At 41.4% G+C, this 26,744-nt stretch overlaps 1 protein-coding gene across 1 annotated transcript; it reads left to right on the forward strand.

The window, feature by feature from the left end:
• The first annotated feature begins 1,655 nt into the window (after positions 1–1,655).
• Ddx52 (DExD-box helicase 52) lies at positions 1,656–26,507 on the forward strand. Its single transcript, XM_006983157.4, has 15 exons — positions 1,656–1,898; positions 2,781–2,970; positions 6,589–6,725; positions 8,259–8,444; positions 10,321–10,464; positions 11,543–11,654; positions 13,218–13,290; positions 14,072–14,275; positions 15,160–15,250; positions 18,669–18,791; positions 18,882–19,032; positions 19,573–19,648; positions 21,304–21,375; positions 23,539–23,625; positions 26,075–26,507. Exons 1-15 carry the CDS (start codon positions 1,812–1,814, stop codon positions 26,130–26,132), a joined length of 1,791 nt encoding a protein of 596 aa, XP_006983219.1. The 5' UTR covers positions 1,656–1,811; the 3' UTR covers positions 26,133–26,507.
• The last annotated feature ends 237 nt before the right edge of the window (positions 26,508–26,744 follow it).

The following is a 26,744-nucleotide window of genomic DNA, read 5'->3' on the forward strand; positions in this document are numbered from 1 at the left end:
CCTGGGAGGTTTTCTCTAGTGAACATCAATGCCACATGGCTATAACTGGAGGGGGAGCCACAGTAACCTCCACTGTATTTACCTGGATAAACTTTGGCCCTGGCTTAGCCAAAGGCTACAAACTTCTTCGATGCTTTATTTGGTCTTTTGCATGGGTTCCCAGGACCAAAGTAGGATGATCAAGTTCACGGAGTTAGTGTCTTTACTTGTTCAGTCATCTCCTCAGTCCCCTCAAAGGTCCTATTTATTTGGGGAGTAATATACTTAAAACAGCAAGATATCCCCACTGTAAGCTATAAGAAGGAATCAGAGAAGAAATCTCTGTCTCATCTCATGCTCACTCCATACCTGCTCTACTTGAGTGTGAAAGTGTCACCAGAGCTTACTTTTCACTGTCCTGTCATATGTTATATATGTGATATATATACATACATATATATAGTGTTTATCTCTATATATGATATAGATATGTGAACTTTGAGTATATGCCCTGTACTATTTATATGTTGATGGCTCCCAATTTTGTTTCTTCAACCTTCACCTTCATTGATTCTTAGGTCTAAGTTCCTACTTTGATGGCTTCACTTAGTCAACTAGAAATCTTTGTAAGTATAAAACATAACAATTCCATGTTTTATGTCTCCCACCAAAAAAGCCATTTTTCCTTTTTCTTAGTTCAGTAAATGGCATGCCATCAACCCAGCCCAAGCCCTAGTACTTAATTATCTTTGATTATTTTTCCTCACCCCAGCATAAAATCCCTCAGAGACATTAAACTCACCTCCAAACTATATCCCAAATCTATCCACACTTGCATAGATATCAACCCAAAGGTAACACCATTTCTACTCACTTTGCGTTTCCACTCGTATCCATTCTATGTCATTCTTCAAATAACTAGAGTAATCATGTATGACACTTTCATACATTCTTTCATCAAACATTTATTGCGAGCATAAAGAACCAGGGATACAACAGTAAAGCAAAGTAGATCTTCAGGTTCATAGACTTACACTCCAGGAGAGAAACAATACAAAGGTTTAAAAAGGGTGGGCGCATGTAGTTCACACACAGTGAGGATGAAACTAAAAATCAAATGTGATAAACTAAAATAGTTGCCCCTTCCATAAATACTTTTGATTTTGTAGCATGTTTACATTAAAATCCAAATACTTCACCATGCCCTGTTACAATGCTTTGAGATCTGGTTTGTTTGCCCCTTCAAGCTTATCTGTAAAGCTCAGCTCCAGCAAACTTTTCTTTCTTCCTTCCTCCCCTCTCCCTTTCTTCTTCTTTTTGTCTTTCCTTCTTTCTGTGGTACCGGAGAGCAACTCGGATCCTGGCTTCTGTTCTAATAATGTCTCAGACCTTTTCCCTTCTTCAGATGGGTTTCCTCTTTTGGGACTGCTGTTCCTATGTCTTGGAAAAGTGGCCCCTTCTCAGTTCAAACACTTGATTAAACTTGACCAATCTAACTGTAAGTAGCCTCCACCCCTTCTCTATCCACCAAACCTTTTAATTTGCTTCACAGCACTTCCCATTTTCCTAAGTTACAGGAACTAGACTGCAACCTTAAGCGCAGAAGGTGAGCGTGTTGCTCACCGAACTATCCCTGAAAGTCTAGAACACTCCCGCGCACAAGACAGGTCTCTTTTGTGGTGAACGAATTTACAACCCAAACTTCCGCCACGCCTGCCACAGCCAGGCTCCGCCTCCTGGAGCTACTTCCGCCTACGGCCTCTCCGGAAGCAGTCGCGGAGAGGAAGTCGTGTACACAGGCGCTGTGAGGCTGCGGGGCATTCTGGGTAAAGATGGATGCCTATGATCTGTTTCGCCGGCTCGGAGCCGGCGCCAAGTTCGACGTGAAGCGGTTCTCGGCGGACGCTGCTCGATTCCAGGTGCTTACTGTACCCGGGGAGCCGAGCACCCGGGAAGGGGCGGGTCCGTAGAATGAGACCGCTGCCAGCGGGGTGGCGGGCGCGCTGGATGCCCGGAGGCCTGGCTCCGACCACCCCGGGCTTGTCCCTTCTTTAGGGTTCAGCTTGACTTCAGACCTACTCCAGGCTGCTCGATGACTGTTTGCTGAGCCCTGCTAGACTCAGTTGAGCCTGGCACGGACTCTTTGTTTCCTGGCTTCTTACTTTACTTACAAAGTTAGAATCCTTTCAAAGCTCCTCAGAAACTAGGAAAGGAATTTCGAAAACAGTCTTTGACGGAAGCCTACCCAGGTTCGACTTAGTGTGCAGATAGCTGTCATGTATTGGACATGGTTCTTTTCAGCGTTCTAAGTAAACAACCAGAAGAGTGATGTTGAGATGCGGGGAGGGGAGTCTTAGAGAAGTAGTGAGAACGAAGGGAAGCCAGTCGGAGCTCACTTGGGGAACATTTTGGACATAAACCTTACTGTAAAAGAACAGAGCCTTTGTGAAGGGAGATGTCTGTGTTTCTTCGTCCTGACTGCAGTGCTGTGGTTAAATTGGTGTGAGGATAAAGTAATTTTAATATCTAATAAACTTGCTTGACATGTAGTAAGTGTATGTAAGTATTCATTATTCATTGCTGTCGTTGCTGTTACTGTAAGGAGGCCAAAGAGGGGTGTGGTGTTTTGTTTTGTTTTGTATTCCATTTGCCTAAATACACTACACAACAGATTCTTGGTTTTAACCTTTTCGGTTAAAATGATGAATTACTGAACCCATGTCCTCCATACTGATAGTCATAGTTGGATGAAAACAGCACCGTTCTGGCAGTAGATCTCATTTAAATCTGGGGGGTTTTAGGTAGGAAAAAGGAAATACGATCGCGATTCTTCGGAGGTGCTGCAAGGACTAGACTTCTTCGGGAACAAGAAGTCTGTCTCAGATGAGTCTGGAGCATTACCAACACACCAAAATGAGGAGCAAACAGAAGAGGGCCCGTTGGGAAGGAGTAAGGAGCCCAAGAAGAAGAAGAGAAAGAAGATGATTCCAGGTTAGTGCTGGATTTCTGTTTAAATTTTTTTTTTTTTCAGTTGCAAGTGCAAGCTGGTAAATCAGACAACACATACCCATTCCTCTGTTGATGACATTTGGATTACATTTAGGTACTGGCTATTAATTGCTTCCATAAATACTCACACATAGCCTTTTATACAGGGGTTGCTATTTCTGTAGAATAATGTCCCAAAGTGGAGGCACTCTGTGAAAGGGTGTGGCACAATTGCTTTAAATAGGTACCACAAAATGATTTCCCACACCTTTGTCAGTTCTGGGTTTTTGATGTGAGACAAGGATTCCCAAGGGCTGGGATTGGAGGCCAGTGAGGTGGGATAGCAGATAAAGGTTTTGCCACAGAAGCCTGGGGACCTGAGTTTGATCCCCAGAACCCACATAAAGGTGGAAGGATAAACTGACTCCACGATGTTTTCCTCTGACCTCTACACACATGCTGTGGCACGGTCTCCCCACCCCCACCCCCAATAATAATGCATTTCATTAAACCAAGGGCTGGGGTTAACCAGATGCTGGGAATACAGACATGAGCTACCACATCTGACCTAGTACTATTATTGGTCTTAATTTTTCTTTTTTGCCAATCTACTTAATGAAACTTTTGATTAATTTAGATCTTACTATTATTATTATTATTATTATTATTATTATTATTATTATTATTATTATTATTTTAAGACAAGTCTGTACCCTCAGCTGCCCTAACTTTGTCTTATAGTTAAGAGTGACCATGAACACTTGCTCATTTTGCCTCCACCTCCCAAGTGCTGTCATTTTTTTAGATATGAGCCATTACCTGGTTTTATGCTGTGCTGGGGATTGAACCTAGGCTTCATGCATACTAAACAAGTACTCTGCTCTCTGCTCGCTGAGCTGTAGCCCTCCCACTTTTATTCTATATTTTCTTGATAATTGAGGTTGAACATCTGTTGTTTTGAGGCAGGGTTGCTCTGTAGCTCTAACTGTCTTGGAACTCACTATGTAGACTAGGCTGCCCTCAAATTCAGAGATCTGCCTGATCTGCCTACTGAGTGCTAAGATTGAAGAACCACTTTATCTGGCTTCAAACATTTTGTTTTGTTTTTTTGAGACAGGGTTTCTCTGTGTATTATTGGTGCCTGTCCTGGATCTCCCTCTGTAGACCAGGCCAGCCTCGAACTCACTGAGACCCACCTGGCTCTGCCTCCCGAGTGCTGGGATTAAAGGCGTGCGCCACCGCCACCACCGCCGCCGCCGCCACCACCACCGCCGCCACCCAGCTTTGAACATCTTTTTATATGCTTTATGGATGCTTCATTTCAGCTTTTGTGAATTATCTCTTTCTTCCCATAGTTTTTCTTTATTTCTTTTTTCCCCTGTATAGAAAATACTTTATAGGAGCATTTATGTGTTATATCTATTAAGTTTCCTAGCCGTTTACCTTTTTTATAAAATAAACACCTAAATTATATAATGATGCTGAGTAAATTTCTTTTCCAATATTTATCTCTTGTTCCCTAGTTCTATTATATTTTTCTAGAGGTACTGTATTCATATCCCCTTATATCTTTCTTCAAAAAACCTGGGTATGTTATTTTCATATGCTTATATACTTTATAAATTCTCTATATACTTTCTGTTATGACCTTTCCCCTCCTCTCTACTCCTACTTCCTCACATGTTTTGAGGAGGCCTTGCATGGTCCTGGCTGGTATAGAACTGGATATGTAAACAGAGATGGCCTTAAACTTAAGGCAATCCTTTTGTCACCTCTCTCTCTCTCTGTCTCTCTCTCTTTGTGTCTCTCTCTCTCTCTCTCTCTCTCTCTCTCTCTCTCTCTCTCTCTCTCTCTCGTAATTCTTCCCTGAGATACCTACTGGAAATACAGGGAGTTTTCTCTTTCTGTAAATTTGTCTCTTCATATTTCACATTCCTTTTGCAGTAGGTTATTCATCCATTTCTTCATAGTTTAATAAACTTCATATATTATGAAAATTAGCTCACAGTAAAAGATCCTCTTATATTTTTCTACCTGTTGCTTCATTTTGTAACATTGATATCTTCAATTCTGTTATTTTATTTGTTATAAAGAGTGAATGGGATGGGTGTGGTGGCACATGCCTTTAATCCCAGTAGGCAGAGGCAGGCAGATCTCTGAGTTCGTGGCCAGCCTGGTCTATATATCAAGTTCCGGGTCAACCAGGGCTTACATAGTGAGACCCTGTCTTTTAAAAAAGAAAGAAAAGAAAAAAGAGTGAACAGGGAACTAAAGTCTTTTTCCATAGCTTTGTGTTTGTTTTTTCGGCCTAGTAGATCCTGTCTCTCCCTCCCTTACGCTGGGATTATAGGCATGCCCAGTCAGACACAGCTCAAATATAACTTTTATTGTAAACTTATTTCCCACTTTTTATTCAACACTGTCTGTGGACCCTGTTCTATTCGATTGATTTATATTCCTGTGTTATACAAGCATCACTTGTTTGAATTGTTGTGACATTATATCTGAAAACAAAACAAAAAGCAGAACAGCAGACAGACTGGCAGGGCATATTATCACACACACATATGTAGTGTGCTGGAGACCACCTAGGACCACATATAAGCTAGATAAGCACTCTGCTGCTGAGCTACATCTCATATACATATACATTGATCCCCAATCCCACTTCTATACCTTAAAATGTATGCATTTGTATTGAGTGTGAGTTATGTCTCACACTCAATAATTGTATTTTTAAGATTCCATAGAGGAGCTAAAGAGATGGCTTAGCAGTTAAAAGCACTGACTGCTCTTTTAGAGGATCCAGGTTTAATTCCCAGCACCCACATGGCACCTTACACTGCCTATAACTCCAGTTCCAGGGGATCTGATGCCCTCTTTTGGATTCCCTAGATACATGGTATATACATGATACACAGACAAAACAGCCACACACATTAAAAAAATATATATATCAATTAGAAACCCAGGCATAGTGGTACTTGCCTATAATCTCATCACTTAGGTAGAGGTATGAAGTTGAGAAGTTCAAGGTGAGTCTTACCTACATAGCAAGTTTAAGGCCAGGCTGGGCTAAATAAGACTGTAAAAAACATAAAATATCCAGTAAAGATCTTTGCTCACTACTCATAGAATTTTTTTTAGATTATTCTCACGTATTTGTTTACCATGCAGACATAGCTAATCTGGTCTCTAAGACAATTGTGACTGCTTTTAATTGAGCCAGTGTTCTTTATAGATACAGCGAGAATCGCTGTCTTTATAATATTGGATAGCCCTGCGCAGTATGGTTTTATTGCTGTTGCACATGAAATCTTCCTGTCATCATAATTCTTTCTAGCTTGTGTTTTGGTAAACAGAAACCGCTGTATTACTTCTGTAATTTTCAGTTCATCTCCTATTTGAAGACAACCAAAACAACCAACAGAAGGGAGAGAGCGGGCTTCCGTGCCCTGACCGCACCACCAGTACGGCTCGCCATTTCTAGCCTTGTGTGCACTACTAACCGTTCTTCCCCAGTGGGATCTGCTGATGCGTTTTCTGCTGTAGTGTGCCGTGTAGCCAGTGTGGCACACCTAACACTGTTGCCCTTGGTAACTTTTGATTTTAAAAATATAGAGATTGCTGCTCCAGAAGACTTTGACACTACTATACAGTGGACATCCTCTGTGGAAGCGAAGATTCAAGAAGAGAACAAAGCCAAAGGAGAAAAGAAGCTAACTTCAGGAAAGTTGGAACATCTCAGGAAGGAAAAGGTTCGAAAATATTTTGACCTCCCAAAATAATATGTAGAGTTTTCCCTGGACTTCATTTTGTGAATTTATTAAGATGGAAGACTAATTACATTTGTTTAGGTTTTATTGTAGTGAAGTCTTTCTGTAGCCATCGGTGCGGTGCTGGAAGTGTTTGCTTATGATCATAAGTAGATCAGGTGGAAAGAGTTTAGTTCTAGTTGGTCATAGGTACATAGTGTGTGTCCATAGTTCTTGACCTCCTCAAGTTTCAAGAGTAATAGTGTGCTTAGAATAAAAACTTGCAAGTTTCTTGGGCTGGAGAGATGGCTCAATGGTTAAGAACACTGACTACTCTTTCAGAGGACCCAGGTTCAGTTCCCAGGCCCTACATGGCAGCCCACAACCATCTGTAACTCCAGCTCCAGGAGATCTGATTCTGTTCTGGCCTCTGCAGGCATCTCTGTAGGCATCAGGCGCACAGTGCTCATACACACATACAGGCAAAAACATTCATATACATAAGATAAATTAGTTTTTTAATTCAAATATTTAAACTCCTTTTGATAAACATGAAATCTGGCTCCCTTTCTCTTTGGTGTTAAACTTACTGGTTTAAAAGTAGTGGCGTACGCCTTTAATCCCAGCACTCGGGAGGCAGAGCCAGCCAGGTGTATCTCTGTGAGTTCGAGGCCAGCCTGGACTACCAAGTGAGTCCCAGGAAAGGTGCAAAGCTACACAGAGAAACCCTGTCTCGGAAAAAAAAAAAAGTAGTTTTTCCTGCAGGGATTTCAGGGTTAGAATTCCTTTTGTTGTTTGTTTGAGATAGGATCTCATGTGGCCTACATGGATCTCCTGATTCTCCTGCTTCTACCTCCCAACTGTCATGATTACAGGTGTGTGCCACTGTACCTGTGGAGGGTTAAAATTCTTAAGGAGGGCACTTTGTGATAAGGGTCTAGGTCATGAGAAAACAGTGACTAGCACCATCACTGTGCCCTTCCACTTTGCTGGTGGAGATTGTAGTGTTTCTTCAGGGGCTATGGTGCTGTGCTTCAGTAACCCAGAAGCCAAAATGTGGCTCTCTGTGGACTGGAGGATGAAGAAGTTGCCCAGTCAATATCACTAAACTCTACCCTTGTCACTCAGTTTTAGGAAACACAAGGGCTGGTTGGCTTGTTTTTGTTTTTAAATACTAAAGAGCACTGGCATTTGTATGCTAAGATTGAAAACATAATTTCAGTGCTTGCCTTCTAAAAGTTTCTGGAAAGCCATGTAAGTTACAAGTGTGACAGAAACACATTACAGTGCATGATACATCTCTTAACTTGGATTTGAAAGCACAGACAGGTGGGTCCCATCATCTGTGAGGGTCTTCCAGCTGTGAATACCACAAAATGTACTTAGTGTCTGTGCTGACTGGGGACTTGAATTTAAACAGAAAGTTTCATGTGTCATCATAGCTTATCCCAGAACTGTTTCTGCTGTTTTAGAACCTCTAAGGTTGATGTTGTTGTTTGGCCTAATCCATGGTGGCTCCTGTGTCTCAATTTACAGATCAACTTCTTCCGGAACAAACACAAGATACATGTACAAGGAACTGATCTTCCTGACCCAATTGCTACATTTCAGCAACTTGACCAAGAATATAAAATCAGTTCTCGATTGCTCCAGAACATTCTAGATGCAGGTTTCCAAGTGCCCACACCAATTCAGATGCAAGCCATTCCAGTTATGCTGCATGTGAGTGCAAAGATCTAGGATGCCTGTGACATTCCCCTGTGTCCTCATTCTCTTCTCTGTCCCCTGAAATCCTTTCCACCTTTGGTCCCGTTAAACCCTTCATTTGCTTTGAAAGTCTGTCTCAAGTGCTTGTGCCCATAAAACCTGCTCACCACAAGAAGATTTCCTTTATCAATACCTCGTGTGTGTGTGTGTGTGTGTGTGTGTGTGTGTGTGTGTGTGTGTGTGTGTGTGTGTGTGTGTGTGTGTGTGTAGACATAGCCTTGAATCCATAGTCCTGCTGCCTTTACCTCTTGAGTGCTGGGACTTTGGGTATGTGCCACTGTGTCTGACACTCAGGTATTCTTTTTCAAGAAGCATTTAAACCCTCTGAGCATGGACATTATGTTTGTCTTTTCATTCTTAGTTTTTTAAAGTTCTTATACATAATCCAACTTAGTTTTTCCTCAGTACCCTTTATTATTGAAATATCCCTTACATACAATAAAGCACACTGACTTTAAGCATAGTTTAGTGAGTCTGAACAGTGTGTAATCTATGTAATGTAATTGTTCTCCAATGGAGGCACACATTTCTATACATCTCAGAAAATTCTGTTGTGCCCTGCTGTTCATTCCTTACCCTACCCTGCCCAGAAAAACAACAACAACAGTATTTTGATTACCATATTATGTTTTACTTCTAGGATTTCAGGTAGAGTTGTCACTAATCTTGACTTCTTTTACATAACGTTTTTGAAACTTTACAACACATCTGTTACTAAATAGCATTTCATTGTATGAATATATTAACAATGTATTTATCAAATCACTTGTTAATAGATCTGTAAATTAGCTGAGATTTTTGGAAACTAAAAATTTCTGAGGACTTTTAAAAAATAACAACGATACAGCTGGGCAGTGGTGACACACACTTTTAATCCCAGCACTTGGAGGCAGAGGCAGGAGGATCTCTGAGTTCAAGCCCAGCCTGGTGTACAGATTGAGTTCCATGACAGCCAAAGCAACACAGAAAGACTGTCTCGAAAAGCCAACCAACCAACCAAGTAAACAAACAAATAATAGATGGGGGAAAATCCCCTACTTCCCTCTTTCCTTCCCTCCCTTTTTCTCATCCCTCCTTTTCTCCCTTCCGTTTTATTTTTCCTCTCCCTTCTTCCCTCACCCCATTTACAAAATAATCAACTTGACCTTCAGTTCAGGTAGGTGAAAGATATGAGTTATCTTTTCACCTATTATATTGGTTCTTTGCTTTGTGTATTGAAATGAGAATATACTCATATTTGAATGATATTATTGACTCACGTTTATTGAACTTGCACTTTATTTCCTCTTAGGTTATTTCTACAATTATTTCAGCTTAAAGCTTTAAGAATTACAGTGATCCCTTTGAAGATTGTCACCTGTAAATACTCTTGGCACCTAGGTCATTACCAGTTTTTAATTCTCACTCTTTGTGTTGTTTAACAAAATCTTCCCAAAGGGATTGAGCAGACTGGGATAAAAGGTCAATGGTGTATGTGCTTTGGTAACAGCTGAATGGGAAAGAAAACTTGAAACAGTAGTTGGGATTCTCCTTGGGTTTTAGTTGTCCGTGTTGCTTACCATCCAAATAGACATCAGTGGCCGTGCTCAGAAACACTGTTGGGGCCGCAGTGGCAAGGCTGAGGTGTTAGAAAACAAGAGAAGAGGAAGTCAGAGAGGTGGGTAGGGTGTGAACAGTTGGATTTATTTCATTCAGTTTTAAGTGGGTAGGGTGTGAACAGTTGGATTTATTTCATTCAGTTTATTTGTTGTTTCCATGGCTGCTCACATTGTTTAACCAGGCTCTGAAAACTTGATGAACTTGTCCTGTACTTACTGTGTTCTGTTGTTAGGGTCGGGAACTTCTGGCTTCTGCTCCTACTGGATCTGGGAAGACCCTGGCTTTTAGCATTCCCATTTTAATGCAGCTGAGACAACCCGAAAATAAAGGCTTTCGAGCCCTGGTTATATCCCCAACTCGAGAACTTGCCAGCCAGGTATGACTTAGAGTATTTTGGGTTTTTTTGTTTGTTTGTTTGGTTGGTTTTTTTTTTTTTTAATTTTTATTTATTTTATTTTATTTTGGGGGGTTTCGAGACAGGGTTTCTCTGTGTAGTTTTGGTACCTGTCCTGGAACTCACTCTGCAGCCCAGGTGGGCCTTGAACTCACAGAGATCTGCCTGCCTCTGCCTGCCTACCAAATACTGGGATTAAAGGAGTGCGCCACCATTGCCCGGCTGACTTAGAGTTTTGAGAGAATGCGTTCATGTTTGCTTTGATATTTTTCTTGCTTCAGGGTAAAGCTCTCAGAATGTCTTCTATCATGGCCCAGTGTCCTGTAGAGAGTATTCTGTATAGTACAGCAGCATATGGGCTGCTCTTTGGAATGTCTGTAATTTTCTATAACATGATTTTTACAATTATCCTTCTTTTGTGCAAGCTCCAAGATCTCTGAGGTTGAAAGGGTACAGAGATATAGTCATTGCCGAGATTTGTTTTTCTCATTTAGACAAGTGAGAGATTGCTGGGCATGGTGACTCGTGCCTCTAATTCCATCACTGAGAGGTGGAAGAAAGGATCAGTATTTCAGAGTCATCTTCAGCTTAGTTCCACAAGACCCTGTCTCAGAAAACAGCTGAGTGTGGCGAGCGGCACATGTCTTTAGTCTCAGCATTCTGGAAGCAGAGGCAGATGACTGCTGAGCTTTAGACCAGCCAGAGCTGCATAATGAGACCTTGTCTGAAGAAAAGAAGATAATGAAAGAAACTTCCTCATTTTTCTGAGAAAGTAGACCTCTCCATTGATGAGTTCCACCATCCCATGTGTAGAGTAAGCACATGCTGTGCAGTAGGACGTCTCACACTGCACTCTGAGAACTGCAGCGGATGAAAGGAATTTGCTTTTGTTTCATGGAACTAGCTTAGGATCTTGAGGAAACTGTCAAGTCTTTTCAGCATTACATGTCGGCCTGCACAGCACTGTGGGTTGATAATAAATGTGTTAGAGGCATAAGGGAAGCTGTGCATCCTGGCCTAGTATCTTAACGACTTTGGTTTTCTCACTTTTTTGTTTTAGATTCACAGAGAATTAATTAAAATATCTGAGGGTACAGGATTCAGAATACACATGATCCACAAAGCTGCAATAGCAGCTAAGAAATTTGGACCAAAATCATCTAAGAAGTTTGGTAAGAACTTCCTGCTTAGTGTGTCTAAGGGATTTGGAAATAATAAAGGTCCTAATTGTTATGTAAGAGTTGTTACAGTGCAAGTCATGTGAGTGTGTGAGTGTGTGTGAGTGTGTGTGTGTGTGTGTGTGTGTGTGTGTGTGTGTGTGTGTGTGTGTGTAATTTTTTTTTAAGTCAGGGTCATGTAATTCATGCTGTCTTCAAATCTAGTTGAGAATGACCTTGAACTTCTGACCCTCTTGCTTCCGAGTCCTGAGTGCTGGGATCACAGATGTACACCACCACACCTAATTTATGTGGTGCTGAGATCTTTGTGTGTGGTAGGCAAATACTATACCAACTCAGGCACATCTCTAAGCTCCTAATTAGTCATTTTATTTTATTGTACAGGGTTTATCTGTGTATTCCTTGCAGTCTGGGAACTTATTCTGTAGACCAAGGTGGCCTCAAACTCCTGAGTGCTGTGACTAAAGGAGTGGGCTACCATGCCTGGCTTTAATTAGTTTGTTTTTGTTTTGTTGTTGTTGTTTTAAACAAGGTTTCTCTGTGTAACAGATCTGGCTGTCCTAGAACTAGCTCTGTAGACCAAAGTAGCCTTGAGCTCACAGATCTACCTGCCTCTGCCTCCCAGTGCTGGGATTAAAGGCGTGTGCCACCACCACCTGGCTAATTAGTTATTTTTGAAGAAGCTGAACATAGATTTTCCTCCCCATTTCACCCAGAAGATCTGTGCCTGCATCCAGGACTCTCCCCACCAGTCACCACAGTGACATTTGGCTGTATGTGGGTATTTGTAGTTGTTGCAGCTGGGGAACCAATAGCCCATTGTGGATAGAGGCTAGAAATACCATGAAGACCCTACAAAGCCCTAGACAGCTGTCTACATAAAGTTGTGTGCCTCGACATGTCAGCAGTGCTAGGCTTGGGAAATCCCACTTCATGCCCTTGATTTTTACTCTGCCATGGAAATGTCATGGCAGGTAAGAATGGATTACACGTCTCCCCTTCTTTGCACCAGAGAATTTGCTTTTAACTTGAGCTCTGAGATAGATTTCATTTAAAATTTTTTAAGCCAAGCATGGTGGCACACACCTGCAGTCCTAGCACTGAGGCAGGAGGATCAGAGTAGTTTTTAGGGCAGCCTGGGCTTAGGATGACACAGTGTTGGCTGTTGCAAGTTGAAATGGCGGCAGTGTGGTCCAGTGGCCTGACATGTGGAATAGAAGGCCTTGGCTTTTGCTCTGGGGTGGGGAGGAGCGCAGCAACCAGCGGACTAGGCAGGGATCAGATGGTCATGAGTTTGAGGGAGTCTGAACTACACAGCAAGACTGTCTCAGGCAGTGAAAATGTTGGGGAGCTGCTCAAGTACAATAGAGTAGAAATAGAGTCTCATGCTGTGCTGGAGGAAAAATGTGCACTGGCTTACTAACAAGCAAGAATTTTTTTTATTTATCTGCCCTTCCCTTCCCACTTAAGGTTGTTATCTGAAATTCTGAAGGCTTAATTCTGTGTCAAAGGAATGACTTTTATTTTTGCAATTTCTACCATTTGTTTTTCCTGTAGATATTCTTGTGACTACTCCAAATCGACTGATCTACTTGTTAAAGCAGGATCCACCAGGGATAGACCTGACAAGGTACAGCATTTTGTATCTTTCGTTTACCTGCTTATCTTAATAGTTTTCTCTTTACCGTGACTAAACATATGACAAACTGATTTAAAGAGGAAGGGATATAGTTCATTCATTGGGGCAGAAGGTGAGGTACCAGGTCTCCTCACAGCCACAGTTAGGAAGTAGAAAATGAAGGCTGTTGGCTTCTAGCTTGCTTTCTCCTTTTTATTCAGTGCTGGACCTCATCCAGAGGTATGGTTTGTGCAGTGGGTCTTCCAACCTCAGTTAACCTGGTCTAGATAATCCTCACAAACGAGCTCAGAGGCTTGTCTCTGGTGATTCTGGATCCTGTCGGGTTGATAGTCAATATCATCCCTCACAGTTCTGTTTTGTTCTCAGTTGCTTTTGTTATTGTCCTTTGGCGCATACTGTCTGCCAGCTTCTGTCGGTGTGGTGCTGAGAATGTGATAGCTTGAATTAACTAACAGAAAAAAACATCTGATCGGGAAGAAAATGACACACTTGATAAACAGTACATGACCCCCAGACCTTTTCACGTCTTTCAGCAAAAGCAGTGGAATATCTGTCATGGCTAATACAGCTTGTCTTTGAGGATTTAAAATAAGTGACTGAGCTACATTTATACTGTTTTTGTGTTATTTTTCTTGTACATTTTTTTTCTCATTTGATAAAGTGAATCAAAACAGCATCATTATGGGACTTTTTTTCCATGTATCCTGACAGTTTGGTGAAGTGTCCCAGATCTTCAAGTTCAGTAACCACAGGTTGTTTTGCTCTTTCTTAGTGTGGAATGGCTGGTAGTAGATGAGTCAGACAAACTGTTTGAAGATGGCAAAACTGGGTTTAGAGACCAGCTGGCTTCCATTTTCCTGGCCTGCACATCCCACAAGGTCAAAAGAGCAATGTTCAGCGCAACTTTTGCATATGATGTTGAACAGTGGTGCAAACTCAACCTGGACAATGTCGTCACCGTATCCATTGGAGCAAGGTAAATAATTGTTCTTTCACATTATCCCCGCACTTGTCTGAAAGTAAGGGTTTTTTTTTTTGTAGGTTTGTTTTGACTTAATGAGGGGTTTGTTTGGCATGACACCAACGAGCAAGAAAAGTTTTACTGATAGAAATGTGGTTTTTAAAGTCAAAATTAAGGATTTATTTTCAGAATTGCACAATGAAAGATTCTTAGGTTTGCATGTTATTTTCCCATCATCATAGCTTTATTTCATTCACAAAACATGTCATAAGCTCTGTGGCCACTCCTACTTAGTTTCTTTGTTTCTTTAAATAGGACCACATGGAAAAAGCTGGTGTTAGTTACCACTTGATAAGTAATTCTGGTACAAAACATGATTCTGTTAAGTACCAGGTATAGTTCAGTGATGGAAAGAGCAGTTACTTAGCATGAGATCTCTGTTCCATTCTTCAGCCCTAAAAAAGGGTTTGAGGTAGATAGGCATTTCATGCTAAATAAATACACAATCACAGTTTTTAAAAATGTCCAAGGAAAATCATGGGTTGGCAAGATGGCTCAACAGTAAGGTGCTTTCCACCAAGCCTGCCAACTGGAGGTAGATCCCAGCACCCGTGTATGGAAGGAAAGCCTCGGGAAAGTCACAGGTGCATACGTGGTGCTCAGAAGACACTGCCAGGAATTGAATCAGTCTCAGGCTAACCAGTTTACATAGCAGGCCCCTTACCCTCTGTGCCATCCCCTGGCCTGTTTGGTTTTTTGAGACAAAGCTTTACTCCATGTCGCAGCAGATCAACTTTAAACTCACAGATGCCTGGGCCAGCCTCCAGGTGCTGGGATTACAGGTCCTCACAGCATGCCTAGCTAAAAGTTGATTCTTAAAAGGTGCATTTTCTTCTCAGGAATTCTGCAGTTGAGACTGTTGAACAAGAACTTCTCTTTGTTGGTTCTGAGACTGGAAAACTTCTGGCCATGAGAGAACTTGTTAAAAAGGTATATTGGACTATATTCTTGACTTTTGGTAAAGGGCATTCATGTTCTATCTTCATCCAGCATTATATTTAGTGTTGGTTCATTCATAGTGATCCAGTGGTGGTGAGTCTTCTGTTCCTTGCTTGAGTAGAAGACCTACCTGGTGATGCCTTGATTCTCCATCTGTCTGTCCACGTCCCCCTTGTTCCCTCATCTTTGCTGGTTTGCTTGAGATGATCTGGGGCACTTAGTAATGAATAATGCCTTGAGTCTGGTTTTCTTTTTTATCCTAAAGTAAGTAGTGAGTAGAAGCCTTGGTTAGAAAGTTTAAAAGATAGTTGCCTAGGGTTTAAGACCCTTATTATGCTCTTGCAGAGAACCTGGGTTCAATTTCCAGCACCCATATGGTGCCTTACAACTAACTTGAGTTCCAGGGCATCTGACACTCTCTCCTGACCTCTGTGGGCACTAGGCACACACATGGTCACATACATCTATGTAGGCAAAAAACTGATTCACATAAAATAAATCTTCAAAATTTAAAAATAAATCAACTATTAATGGGTTCAGGGAAAGGAGCAAAAAAGAAATATAAATTGTAAGCCTGCTTTTTGGAATCTATTCTTACAGGTGAACACAATATGGCAACTGCCTTAGTAGGAGCAGTTAAGATGGTTAGAAGATGGAAAGAAAGGCATTTGTGTGTCACTGGGGGCTGTGCAAGAGGCATGCCTTAGGGGCTAGGACATGGGCTTCTGAACTGAGCGACCCGGGGATTCTGCCTGTACTGCACCGTTCTATCTTTGGACAGCTCACCTCCTATACACCCAACTCTGCAGTTTTCACTTTGGTAAAATATTGTAATATCTATTTCAAAGAGCTATTCTAATATTTAATGTGTTACACACAGTACTTATAATATTGTTTGCCTGTGCATATTTACTCCTGTTTAGGATTATTTTTATTTTATTGAGTTAGGATCTCACTCTAAAGCTCAGGCTGACCTTGATAACAGAATCCTCCTGCCTCAGCCTCCTGAGTTCTGGGTTATAGGTGTGTACTACCATCTACACCCTCATTTTATTGATTTTTTTTTCCGAAGATTTATTTATTTATTTACTGTATACAGTGTTCTGCCTGCATGTATGTCTGCACACCAGAAGAGGGCACCAGATCTCATTATAGATGGTTATGAGCCAGCATGTAGCTGCTGGGAATTGAACTCAGGATCTCTAGAAGAGTAGCCAGTGCTCTTAACCTCTGAATCATCTCTCTAAACCTTTATTGATATTCTTAAGGATGTCCTTTTACCTCTAGGAAATTTAAGGGTTTTGCAGGTATTCATATGGTGAAATTAGATCAAAGATTTTTAGCCATATATGATCTCTGGAAAGTCTTGAACTCCATGAAATGATTCGTAAAAGTTTTTGTAAATAAGTATTTGCAGTTAAAACATTTCGTTCTGGGGTTGGGGATTTAGCTCAGTGGTAGAGTGCTTGCCTAGCAAGCACAAGGCCCTGGGTTCGGTCCTCAGCTCCAGGAAAACAAACAAACAAAAAAAAAAACCAAACAAACAAACAAACAAAAAAACCATTTCGTTCTTTTATTGGATCCCAGAATAAACCAAAGCAAAAAGGAAGAATCCCTGACAAGGACATTTGGAAACATGAGGTGGGGTAGGGGCAGCAAATGCAAATGTAAAAATAGTGTGCTGGGAGCTGGTAGTTCATGCTCAAGTATTACTTGATTCTGTTGGGAATTGGCAATTTTATTTATTTACACTGAGACAACTAGAACTAAAGATTAAGATAAAGGGAAATTCTAAAGTTAGGGTAAGCTCTGAATTAAAGACATGATTTTTACATTATGTGCAGAATCAAATTTCTGGGGCTAAGAGCTTGTGGTTTTCACATGGGTAATGTGGTATTGTGTCTCCCAAATATTGTGCACACTAATAAACTTATCTGGGGTCACAGACAGAGCAGCCACAATATTAAACATAAAGGATAGGCAGTGGTAGCATGCGCCTTTAATCCTAGCATTCCAGAGGCAGAAATCCATCTGTTCAAGGATACAGCCAAGCATGGTGACTCATGCCTTTAATCCCAGGGAGTGATGGTAGAAGGCAGAAAGATATATAAGGCATGAGGACCAGAAACTAGAAGCATTTGGCTGGTTAAGCATTTGGCTGGTTAAGCTTTTAGCTGGTTAAGCTTCAGGCTTTCGAGCAGCAGTTCAGCTGAGACCCATTCTGGATGAGGACTTAGAGGCCTCCAGTCTGAGGAAACAAGACCAGCTGAGGATCTGGCGGGGTGAGGTAGCTGTGGCTTGTTCTGTATCTCTGATCTACCAGCATTGACTCCAATAACTGGCCTCGGGTTTGATTTTATTAATAAGAACTTTGAAGATTCATGCTACAGGTATACATTGTTGTAGGAAGACAGGTTTATTGGAATTAGTAAGATAAAGAATATCGTCCAGGACTGGAGAGATGGTTCAGAGATTAAGAGCACTGACTGCTCTTCCAGAGGTCCTGAGTTCAATTCCTAGCAACCACATGGTGGCTCACAATCATCTGTAATAAGATCTGGTGCCCTCTTCTGGCCTGCAGTCATACATGCTGTATGCATAATAAATAAATCTTTAAAAATATATGTATATATAGTCCAAGGACAGTGAGAAGAACCCATTGTAGAGGGTAGATGATGAGGGGGATGGAGGCAGATTTAAACACTGGTAATGAAAGTGCACGTGTCAGAATTTCTATTGCTGTGATAAAACACTGTGACCAGCCAGGTGGCAGTGGCGCACACCTTTAATCCCAGCACTCGGGAGGCAGAGCCAGGCAGATCTCTGTGAGTTCGAGGCCAGCCTGGTCTACAGAGCACCAGGAAAAGCACCAAAACTTCACAGAGGAACCTTGTCTTGAACCCCCCCCCCCGCCCCCCCCCCCAAAAAAAAACCTCTGTGACCAAAAATAAAGCAACTTGAGGAGAAAGGGTTTATTTCAGCTTACAGTTCCACATCAGAATCCATCATTGAGGAAAGTCAGAACAGGCACCTGGAGGCAGGAACGGATGTAGAGGTGATAGAAGGGTGCTGCTTAATAGCTTGCTACCCACTAGCTTGTTCAGCCCACTTATAGCCCTCTGGGATCACCTGCCTAGAGATGGCACCACCCACAGTGGGTTGGCCTATCAATCATTAGTTAAGAAAATGCACTACACATTTGCCTACAGGCAAATCTTACGGAGGTGGATTTTTCAGGTGATAGTCCCTCTTCCCAGATGACTCAGATTTTATGTCAGGTTGACATAAAACTTTCCAGAACAGTGCACTAAATTGAATGGGTTATTTGTGAACTGAAGACATATTGTAAGATGCTGATTGTATTCTTTCTTTCTTACAAGTTATATGTATGTATTTTTGCTTCTTCTAGGGTTTCAATCCACCTGTCCTTGTTTTTGTTCAGTCCATTGAGAGGGCTAAAGAACTTTTTCATGAGCTCATATATGAAGGTATTAATGTGGACGTCATTCATGCAGAAAGGACACAGCAGCAGGTAGAAAGTCAGCTGTACTACAAACACCATGCACTGCTTGTTTCCATTCTAGCATGGTACTAAAGCATTTAACGTGTCTTCTTTCACCAGCGAGATAACACAGTCCACAGCTTCAGAGCAGGTAAAATCTGGGTTCTTATTTGTACAGCCTTGCTCGCAAGAGGGATTGACTTTAAAGGAGTAAACCTGGTCATCAATTACGATTTTCCAACCAGCTCAGTGGAATACATCCATAGGATAGGTGAGCTTTTCAGTTTCATGTCCTGTTGCCCACTCAGCTTTCTCAGCACCTCTGCTGTTCCCTTAAGACATACTCACTGTCTGGGTTTTGGTTCTATGAAAATTCAGTGGCGTGTGTGTGTGTGTGTGTGTGTGTGTGTGTGTGTGTGTGTGTGTGTACATTTTCCTAATTTAATGATGTGTGTGAACATGCTCATGGTGTGGGAGTTGGAAGAAAACATCAGGTGTTGGTCCTCAACTTTCCGTTATGATTGAGGCAGGGACTTCCTTGTCCGTATTGTATGCATGGGGTAGCTGCCTGTGAATTTCCATGGATTGATTCCCTGCTCTCTACCACCCATCTTAACATAGGAACATAGGGATTGTAGACACATCTTAGGGCTTCTGACTTTGCCATGGATTCTGGGGGTTTGAATTCTTGTCTTCACTTGATACATCCACTGAGCCATCTCTTCAACCCTCAGTGACCATGATGTGAACCTTGAGAGTTTCCTTCCGGTAAAAAACAAAAATCAGGAACTTGTGGTCTGCTTTCTCCTAGGTCGAACTGGAAGAGCAGGAAATAGAGGAAAGGCTGTTACATTTTTCACTGAAGATGATAAACCGTTACTAAGAAGGTAAATTAGGGGCTGGGATGCAGCTCAGTGTAGAGCTCTGGTCTGGCATGTTTTGATTCTAGCATCACTCCTACCACCCTCCCCTCCCCCAAACTTAAGAAGCATGTACGTTATGGAACATAACTTAATATTTTAGTTGCAGTTGACAAAATTGCTTCATTATTTTTGTATGTGTGTTTTATTACTAGACAGTACAGAACGACTGTGTCCCAAATTTTGTAAGAGGCTCTATAGTGAAACTCTGTCCCAAGAATCAAGAGAGAGATCCAGGGGCTGTACTTTTGCCCTTCCTCTATTAGAACTTGGGAGTGTTGACAGTGGAATATTTAGTTTTAGGTTTCAGAATAACAGAACTCACTGGAGAGCAGCAGTTGAACAGTGCTTCTTACTGCAGGATATTAAGGGATGAGAGAGAATGAGTGTGTGTGTGTGTACGTGTGCGTGCATGCATGCGTGTGCATGCGTGTGTGTATTAGGGTCTTACTGTGTCCCCTAGGCTTTAGTCTCTGAGTAGCATGGGCTAGCCTCAGACTTAGAGCCTGAGCCTCCCAAATCCTGGGATTACAGGCGTGTCCCACCACACTTGGCTTCATTAGTAAGGTTTTGAGTTATCAAATACTATACATGTCTTTTGGTCCAATCAACACTGTCTTTTACCATGATGCATCTTTTCTCGTACTTTGGGGCCAGATGGAGTTTTATATTTAGTCCCAGAATCACTTGCCATAGAGGAAAAAGTATTTTAGTGACACATTTTATTTTTAGTCAGTTGTAGCCCTTTGAAGTCTGGGTATGATAGACTTTTAGACTCTCGGGTCTTAATTTAGCCTGTCATTATAGATTTTTTATGCAGATTTCTATTTTTGGAGGTGGGGTTTCACTATGTAGCCTAGGCTGGTCTGAAACTGTGAAGTCTACCTGCCTCAGCCTCCTAAGTGCTAGTATTATGGGCTTGTGCCACACTCCCAGCTGTAAAGGTACAGGTTCTCTGCATTTTCGGTAATTTCTGGTTGAAGGATAACTGATAGCACCTCACATTTCTGACAGTTGAAATGCAGTTAGGGCAGAGGGGTTGTACTCTGGTCTGTTTGTGAGTTCTGATGAGTGTGATGTGTACCTTCAAAGCCTCCGCTCTGTCCCCCTTTGTCTTTCCCATGTCCATAGGTAGGAGTGTGTTCCAAGAGCCTCGATGGGTCTAAGGTCTTCACAACCACAAGGATGTGACTGATAACCCCAGCATCAGTGTAACTGTGACCTTTAGTTCCCCACTTGTGAGACTGGATGGTAGACTTTCCCATAAAGTATTGTGATGACTGCCTAGGTTGTTATGTAGAGAAACCTCGAGGTGACAGTCCTTTAGTAAGCACTGTCACTTAATGACTTCGGGCTTACCTCTACTTTCACTTAGGACTTGAAATAGCTGCTACCTAAAGTTGCTATCAGTATATCGGTATATTGATTTCAGTCCCATGAATGCTTCTCTCAGGAATCCAGTGTGGTTCATTTGGCAGTAATTGGTATTCGCTGAGAAGACTGTGCTAGAATACTTTTGTGTAGTTTTGGTTCCTCTTATGTTGTACAGAAGGCTTTGAGCATAACTAATTTTGTACATTTGTTTAACAAGACACATTCCTGTTTATGGGTTCCTTTCTCAGTGTTGCCAATGTTATCCAGCAGGCTGGTTGTCCTGTGCCTGAATACATAAAAGGTTTCCAGAAACTGCTAAGGTATGCATTTAAACTTCCTTGAAGCCTTCTCTTTGGGTTTTTACACATGCATTCTTGCTTTTTGCTTATTTCTTCCCTCTATGTTGTTGTTTGTTTCTGCTATTTGGGGGGGCCCGCCACCCAGCTCCCAAATAAATTCACACATGGAGGATTATTATTACTTATGAATGCCTGGCCTTAGCTTTGCTTAGTTTCTTGTGAGCATTTCTTAACTTTAAATTATCCCATCTATCTTTTGCCTCTGGGCTTTTCCTTTTTTATTCCTGTATACCTTTCTTTGTTTCTTACTCCTTGGCTTGCTGTGTAGCCGGGTGGCTGACCCCTGGAGTCCTCCTCCTCCTCCTTCTCTCACTTCTAGCTGCCCTTCTCCCAGATTTCTCCTTCTATTTATTTTCTCTGCCTGCCAGCCTCACTAATCTTTTCTCCTGCCTTGCTATTGGCCGTTCAGCTCTTTATTAGACCATCAGGTGTTTTAGACAGTAACACAGCTTCACAGAATTAAATAAATGAAATGTAAACAAGAGTAACACACCTTAAAGTAATATTCTGCTACACCTCTTGCCTTTATTTAGTTTGTAGTTTTAAGTATATATATCCCAGAATGGTGCATTGTTGCCTTTTACATAGTTTTTTGTTTATTTGTTTTTGGTGGGTTGGTTTTTTTTTTTTTTTTTAGACATGGTTTCACTGTGTAGCTCTGGCTGTCCTGGAATTCACTCTGTAGACCAGGCAAAATCTGCTTGCCTCTGGTTCCTGATGCTGGAATGTACGCCACTATGCCTGACAAATTTTACATGTTTTTAATTTTACATACAGATGGTCCTTGACTTAAACAGGGTTAAGGTCCACTAAGCCCATTGTAAATTGAAGGTATTATAAGTAGAAAATGGATTAAATGCATTTAATATACCAAACATCTGAATGTAGTAACCCAGTGTACTGTAGGGTTTCAGGGTTCATGTAATTTTGTTTGGTTTTTTGAGTCAGAGTCTCACTCTGTACTCAGGCTTGCCTGAAACTCAGAGCAATCCTCCTGCCTTGACTGTCCTAACTACTGAGATTACAGTCGTAGATCACCACACAATGCTAGATTATCTGTCACCCACATTTCTGTAGCGTGGCTTCTGTAACAGCATCAACTGGATGTGCTGCTGAACTCTGTTCTTGCCCGTTCCGTTTCCCTTGTGTGTGCTGAGTGGCACACACTGCATTCACAGCCCCGTCTACTCGCCACCTGTCTCCAGGACTCTTCCTCTTACAGAACCTGCACCTCTGTACCCATTAAATAGCACCCATTGGCCTGGCTGGCGGTGGTTGTGCACACCTTTAATCCCAGCACTCGGGAGGCAGAGCCAGGCGGATCTCTGTGAGTTCAAGGCTAGCCTGGGCTACAGAGTGAGTTCCAGAAAAGGCACAAAGCTACACAGAGAAACCCTGTCTCAAAAAACAACAAATAAACAAAAAATAAGTGGAACCACACAGTATTTGTCTTTTTGTTTGTTTGTTTTGTTTTTGTTTTTTGAGACAGGGTTTCTCTGTGTAGCTTCTTTGCGCCTTTCCTGGAACTCACTCTGTAGCCCAGGCTGGCCTTGAACTCACAGAGATCCTCCTGCCTCTGCCTCCCAGTGCTGGGATTAAAGGTGTGTGCCACCACTCCTGGCTCCAGTATTTGTCTTTTTGTGGTAGACTTATTTCACTTTGCACAATGTCTTTTAGTCAGAATTTCCTCCCTCAAAGCACAGACTACATTTTGCCTTGCCCATCTGTCTGTCTGTCATTTAGGTTGCATCCATGGTACATCTGTTGTGAGTGATGCTGTTAAACATTTTGCTTTAGAATATATTATTTCCTTGTCATCTTTTTCATCTTTGAAATTCAGATTTCTTAAAAAACTATTCAGTGAGTGAAATACACTTAGACTTACTAGTAATGGTTAATTTTCTGGAGTCAGACTGTTAATGTCTGTGGACATAGGATATGAGGTTGTCCCAGAGTGTTTTTTAAGCACAGCCAGTGTGTTTTTAAAGGTTGATTTCCGGTGTCCTTATGAAATAGTTGTAAGTGCTATCAGCTAATCTGGTCCATTGAAATGACCACACCTAGCTTTAGCCTCTAAATGAACTTGTGTTTAATTAATTTCCTCTCTCACTTCCTAACTTCCAGCAAACAAAAGAAAAAGATGATTAAGAAACCCTTGGAAAGGGAGAGCATTAGTACAACTCCAAAGTATTTCTTAGAGCAAGCTAAACAGTAAGTATATATATGGTAAGAAAGTACTGCATAATCAGGGTGGACATTGTTTTTCCTTAGATACAGTTTTAGAAGTAAAATGAATAGATAGGTGATCCATTATAGGAGATGGTATAAATTTATTTCAAATTGCCTCTGATTTGGGAATTTGCATATTTCATTATTGAGTTTTTTTTCTGTATCTATATGTTAATCATCTGGGTTCCCCCCATGTTTAAAAATAGATTACTGTTTGCTGTGAATTAGAATTGTAGTACACACTCTCGAACTATCTGCATCAGGCCATGCTACTGAAGCCAGTAGTTAGGATCAGTAACATTCATTGAGCGTTTCTTGAAGCTTCTTCCATCTTCTGGGCAGGGTTTCATATAATCCTCTGCATACACTGGGGTGCACTGCAACACTTAAAAAGTACTGCTTAGCTTAAGGGTTTTTTTGGGGGGGAGTAGGAGGTGTTAACATTGGGTCTTATTGGATACATACAGGTATGTTTTGTCTATTAATACTAGGAAGCTACATGTTTTGGTAGGAGTTGGCCAGAATATTCTGAGTTCCATTACCCTAGTTAAAGAAAATGGTACTTTTCACAAATTTCTCAGTACTAGAGTAACTAATAGAATTGCTCTAACAGAATTGCTCAGTTCTAGTGATCTCTTATGTGTGTGTTCCTGAGGGTGCCGTTAGTGTCTCAGGATGCTGTGGTGAACTAAGCTAATGCTTCTTCCCATTACCTTAAGCCAGGTGGGGAAAGCCATTAGGCAAACTGTTCCGTAGACCAGAACCATTCACTACAGATCACTTGATGCCAGTGTGATAGACTAGAAAACAGGCCACATGAGAACATCAGAGGATCTTAAACAAAGGGCTGGTGCAGTTACAGGAAGCTTCAAGGAGGGAGATGTGTCTGTGGACAGATGAGATGGAGGTCTTTAGAAAGAACAAGGTATGCAAAGTTATGAAGCTATGTGCACCACCCTTGTAAGCAGAACAGGAGTCTTGCACAGCATAATAGTACTGCGGAAGTGATGTTCACTTCAAGTGTTGACAGTGCAGTGTCCCAGGATTTGGGTGTAGTCTCAAGATTTAACAAGGAGGAATAAACACCACAAACTTATAAAGAGTTAGAAGCTTAATGGTTTAAATTCCATTGGTACTTTCTCAATTTTGTGAATTCTTAATATAATTTTGTAGGACGTGTGTGTGTGTGTGTGTGTGTGTGTGTGTGTGTGTGTGTGTGTGTGTGTACAGTTTTTGTGGTGCACAGACTTTGTCATGAGGACTATTAGGCGTGTTAGAGTCTTACTCGTGGGAGATCTGAGAGCTAAGATAACGTGCTGTCTCTGGCACTGTGTAGAAGCCGGTGGAGGTTTTCTAGAGGCGAGAAAATCAGCTGGGGCAGAAGATGGAGGCTGTTGAATTTTAATAGGATGCCCATTTTTATTTAGATAAAACAATGTTTTGAGTAACTGTACTTTAAATGTTTTGTGTTTGTAGCATTCTTCTGGGCTAATTAACTTAGCTATAAGAGGACTTTGGGGTACTGGTGTCATTCTTGTGGTACCAGCCACACAGTTAGGGTGTTTTGGATTTCTTTGTTTTTTTCTAATTTAAAGACTGTCCTTAGCATAAGAACAAGATACATCATGATCTAGTTCCTGCTCCTTCTCCATTACAGATATGGGTTGCTTTGGGGCAGAGAAGTTCACGTCTTCAGCTCAGCTTCCACATTAAACTTGGAACCTGATTCTCTGTTGTCTAGAGGGCCTCACTTCAGGCCCTACAGACCCAACCTGGTGTGATGAGGGGCAGATTTGGATTTGAAGCCTAAAAATCAATTGTAATAGGAACTTTCTTGGGTGACTTTGGGCAAGTTGCTTGTCTCTCAAAGTACAGACTCTGTTCTCAGTGTTAGTTGCTTCAAGAATTACATGAGTGAACATTCCAAAGAACTTCTTACTGTAGCGTGCAAGTATTGTTTATTGTCTCAAAGTTCTTCCTTGTTCTATAGCAACACTAGTTAATGCATTCACCATTCTCTGGGCTGTAGAATCAGACTGTCAGTGTTCCTGCCTAACATTTATTACTAATGTGTGATGACCAGCAAGTTTTTATCCATTCTGCCTCATTGACTTCACTTGTAAAATGAGAGTAGTAGGTTGTTAGGAAGATCCTTTGAGTTAATGCATGTACAAATAACACTTAACAGCTGAACCATCAAGTCAAGACCAGACTGTCTTTTGTGCTATGTAACAGTGTAGTTGATTGTGATGTTTTTCATATGGACAGTGATTTTTATGCTTGCACAGAGAACTCGTTAACATCTTTGTTCCGGTGCCTCACTAACTTTTTTTTTGCTGTACACTAACTTTCAGCACATGTTTATTTACACCCTTGGTTATAAAAGTCATGTATATAGAATTGCTGATTTGACGTGTCTTCCTTTTTACAGGAGAAAGGTTGCTGGCCAAAATAGCAAGAAGAAAGGAACTCTTGAAGAGAAAAGTTAAAAACAGACACCTTAGAAGCTATCCCTGCAGTGTAAATATGAGCTCAGAGTGAATTCTCATGGATACTTGACAACCATCTTTACCAAACATACTAAATCAACAAGGACGTGAGAAAAGAAAATGGTCCTAATTTACCAATGCATCAGGGCAAGCTTCATCTTGTAGGTGAAATTTATACAATGGAAATAACATGCATTGACATTGCTGCCTGAACCCGGAGAGATACTTCTTATAGAAGAACAAGAGTTGATGTTAAAATAACACCCGAATGTGGTGAATTCTTAAGGATTTTGCCCTTCAAGTGTGATGCATGCTGTGGAGAGGCATCTGGAACAGAATTTTAAAATAAAATCTTGAGCTTGAATGCACCATCCACACTTATGTGCATGGAGAGTGTTGTGTGTGGGATGCAGATAAGAGCATCACAGGCCATCCACTAGGAAGAAGCCTAGCACTCCCTTTAGTGTTTATTTGTTAATGGCCTTTGTGGTATGAGCCACAATCAGGAGGTACTTTATCTATGGTTATCCAAGTTCCCGAGGATTGGAAACTTCAGTCTGATCAGCCTCTCCCTTTCTGACTTCATTCTCCATCATTTAATCATGTTCTTTT

Source organism: Peromyscus maniculatus, chromosome 8, assembly GCF_049852395.1.
Source record: "Peromyscus maniculatus bairdii isolate BWxNUB_F1_BW_parent chromosome 8, HU_Pman_BW_mat_3.1, whole genome shotgun sequence".
Lineage (NCBI taxonomy): Eukaryota > Metazoa > Chordata > Mammalia > Rodentia > Cricetidae > Peromyscus > Peromyscus maniculatus.

Coding starts and splice junctions, on each gene's coding strand:
- Ddx52 (XM_006983157.4), top strand. CDS start 1,812: ATGGATGCCTATGATCTGTTTCGCCGGCTCGGAGCCGGCGCCAAGTTC. Junction 13,291..14,071: donor CCAGGGATAGACCTGACAAG/GTACAGCATTTT, acceptor GCTCTTTCTTAG/TGTGGAATGGCTGGTAGTAG. Junction 15,251..18,668: donor TGAGAGAACTTGTTAAAAAG/GTATATTGGACT, acceptor TGCTTCTTCTAG/GGTTTCAATCCACCTGTCCT.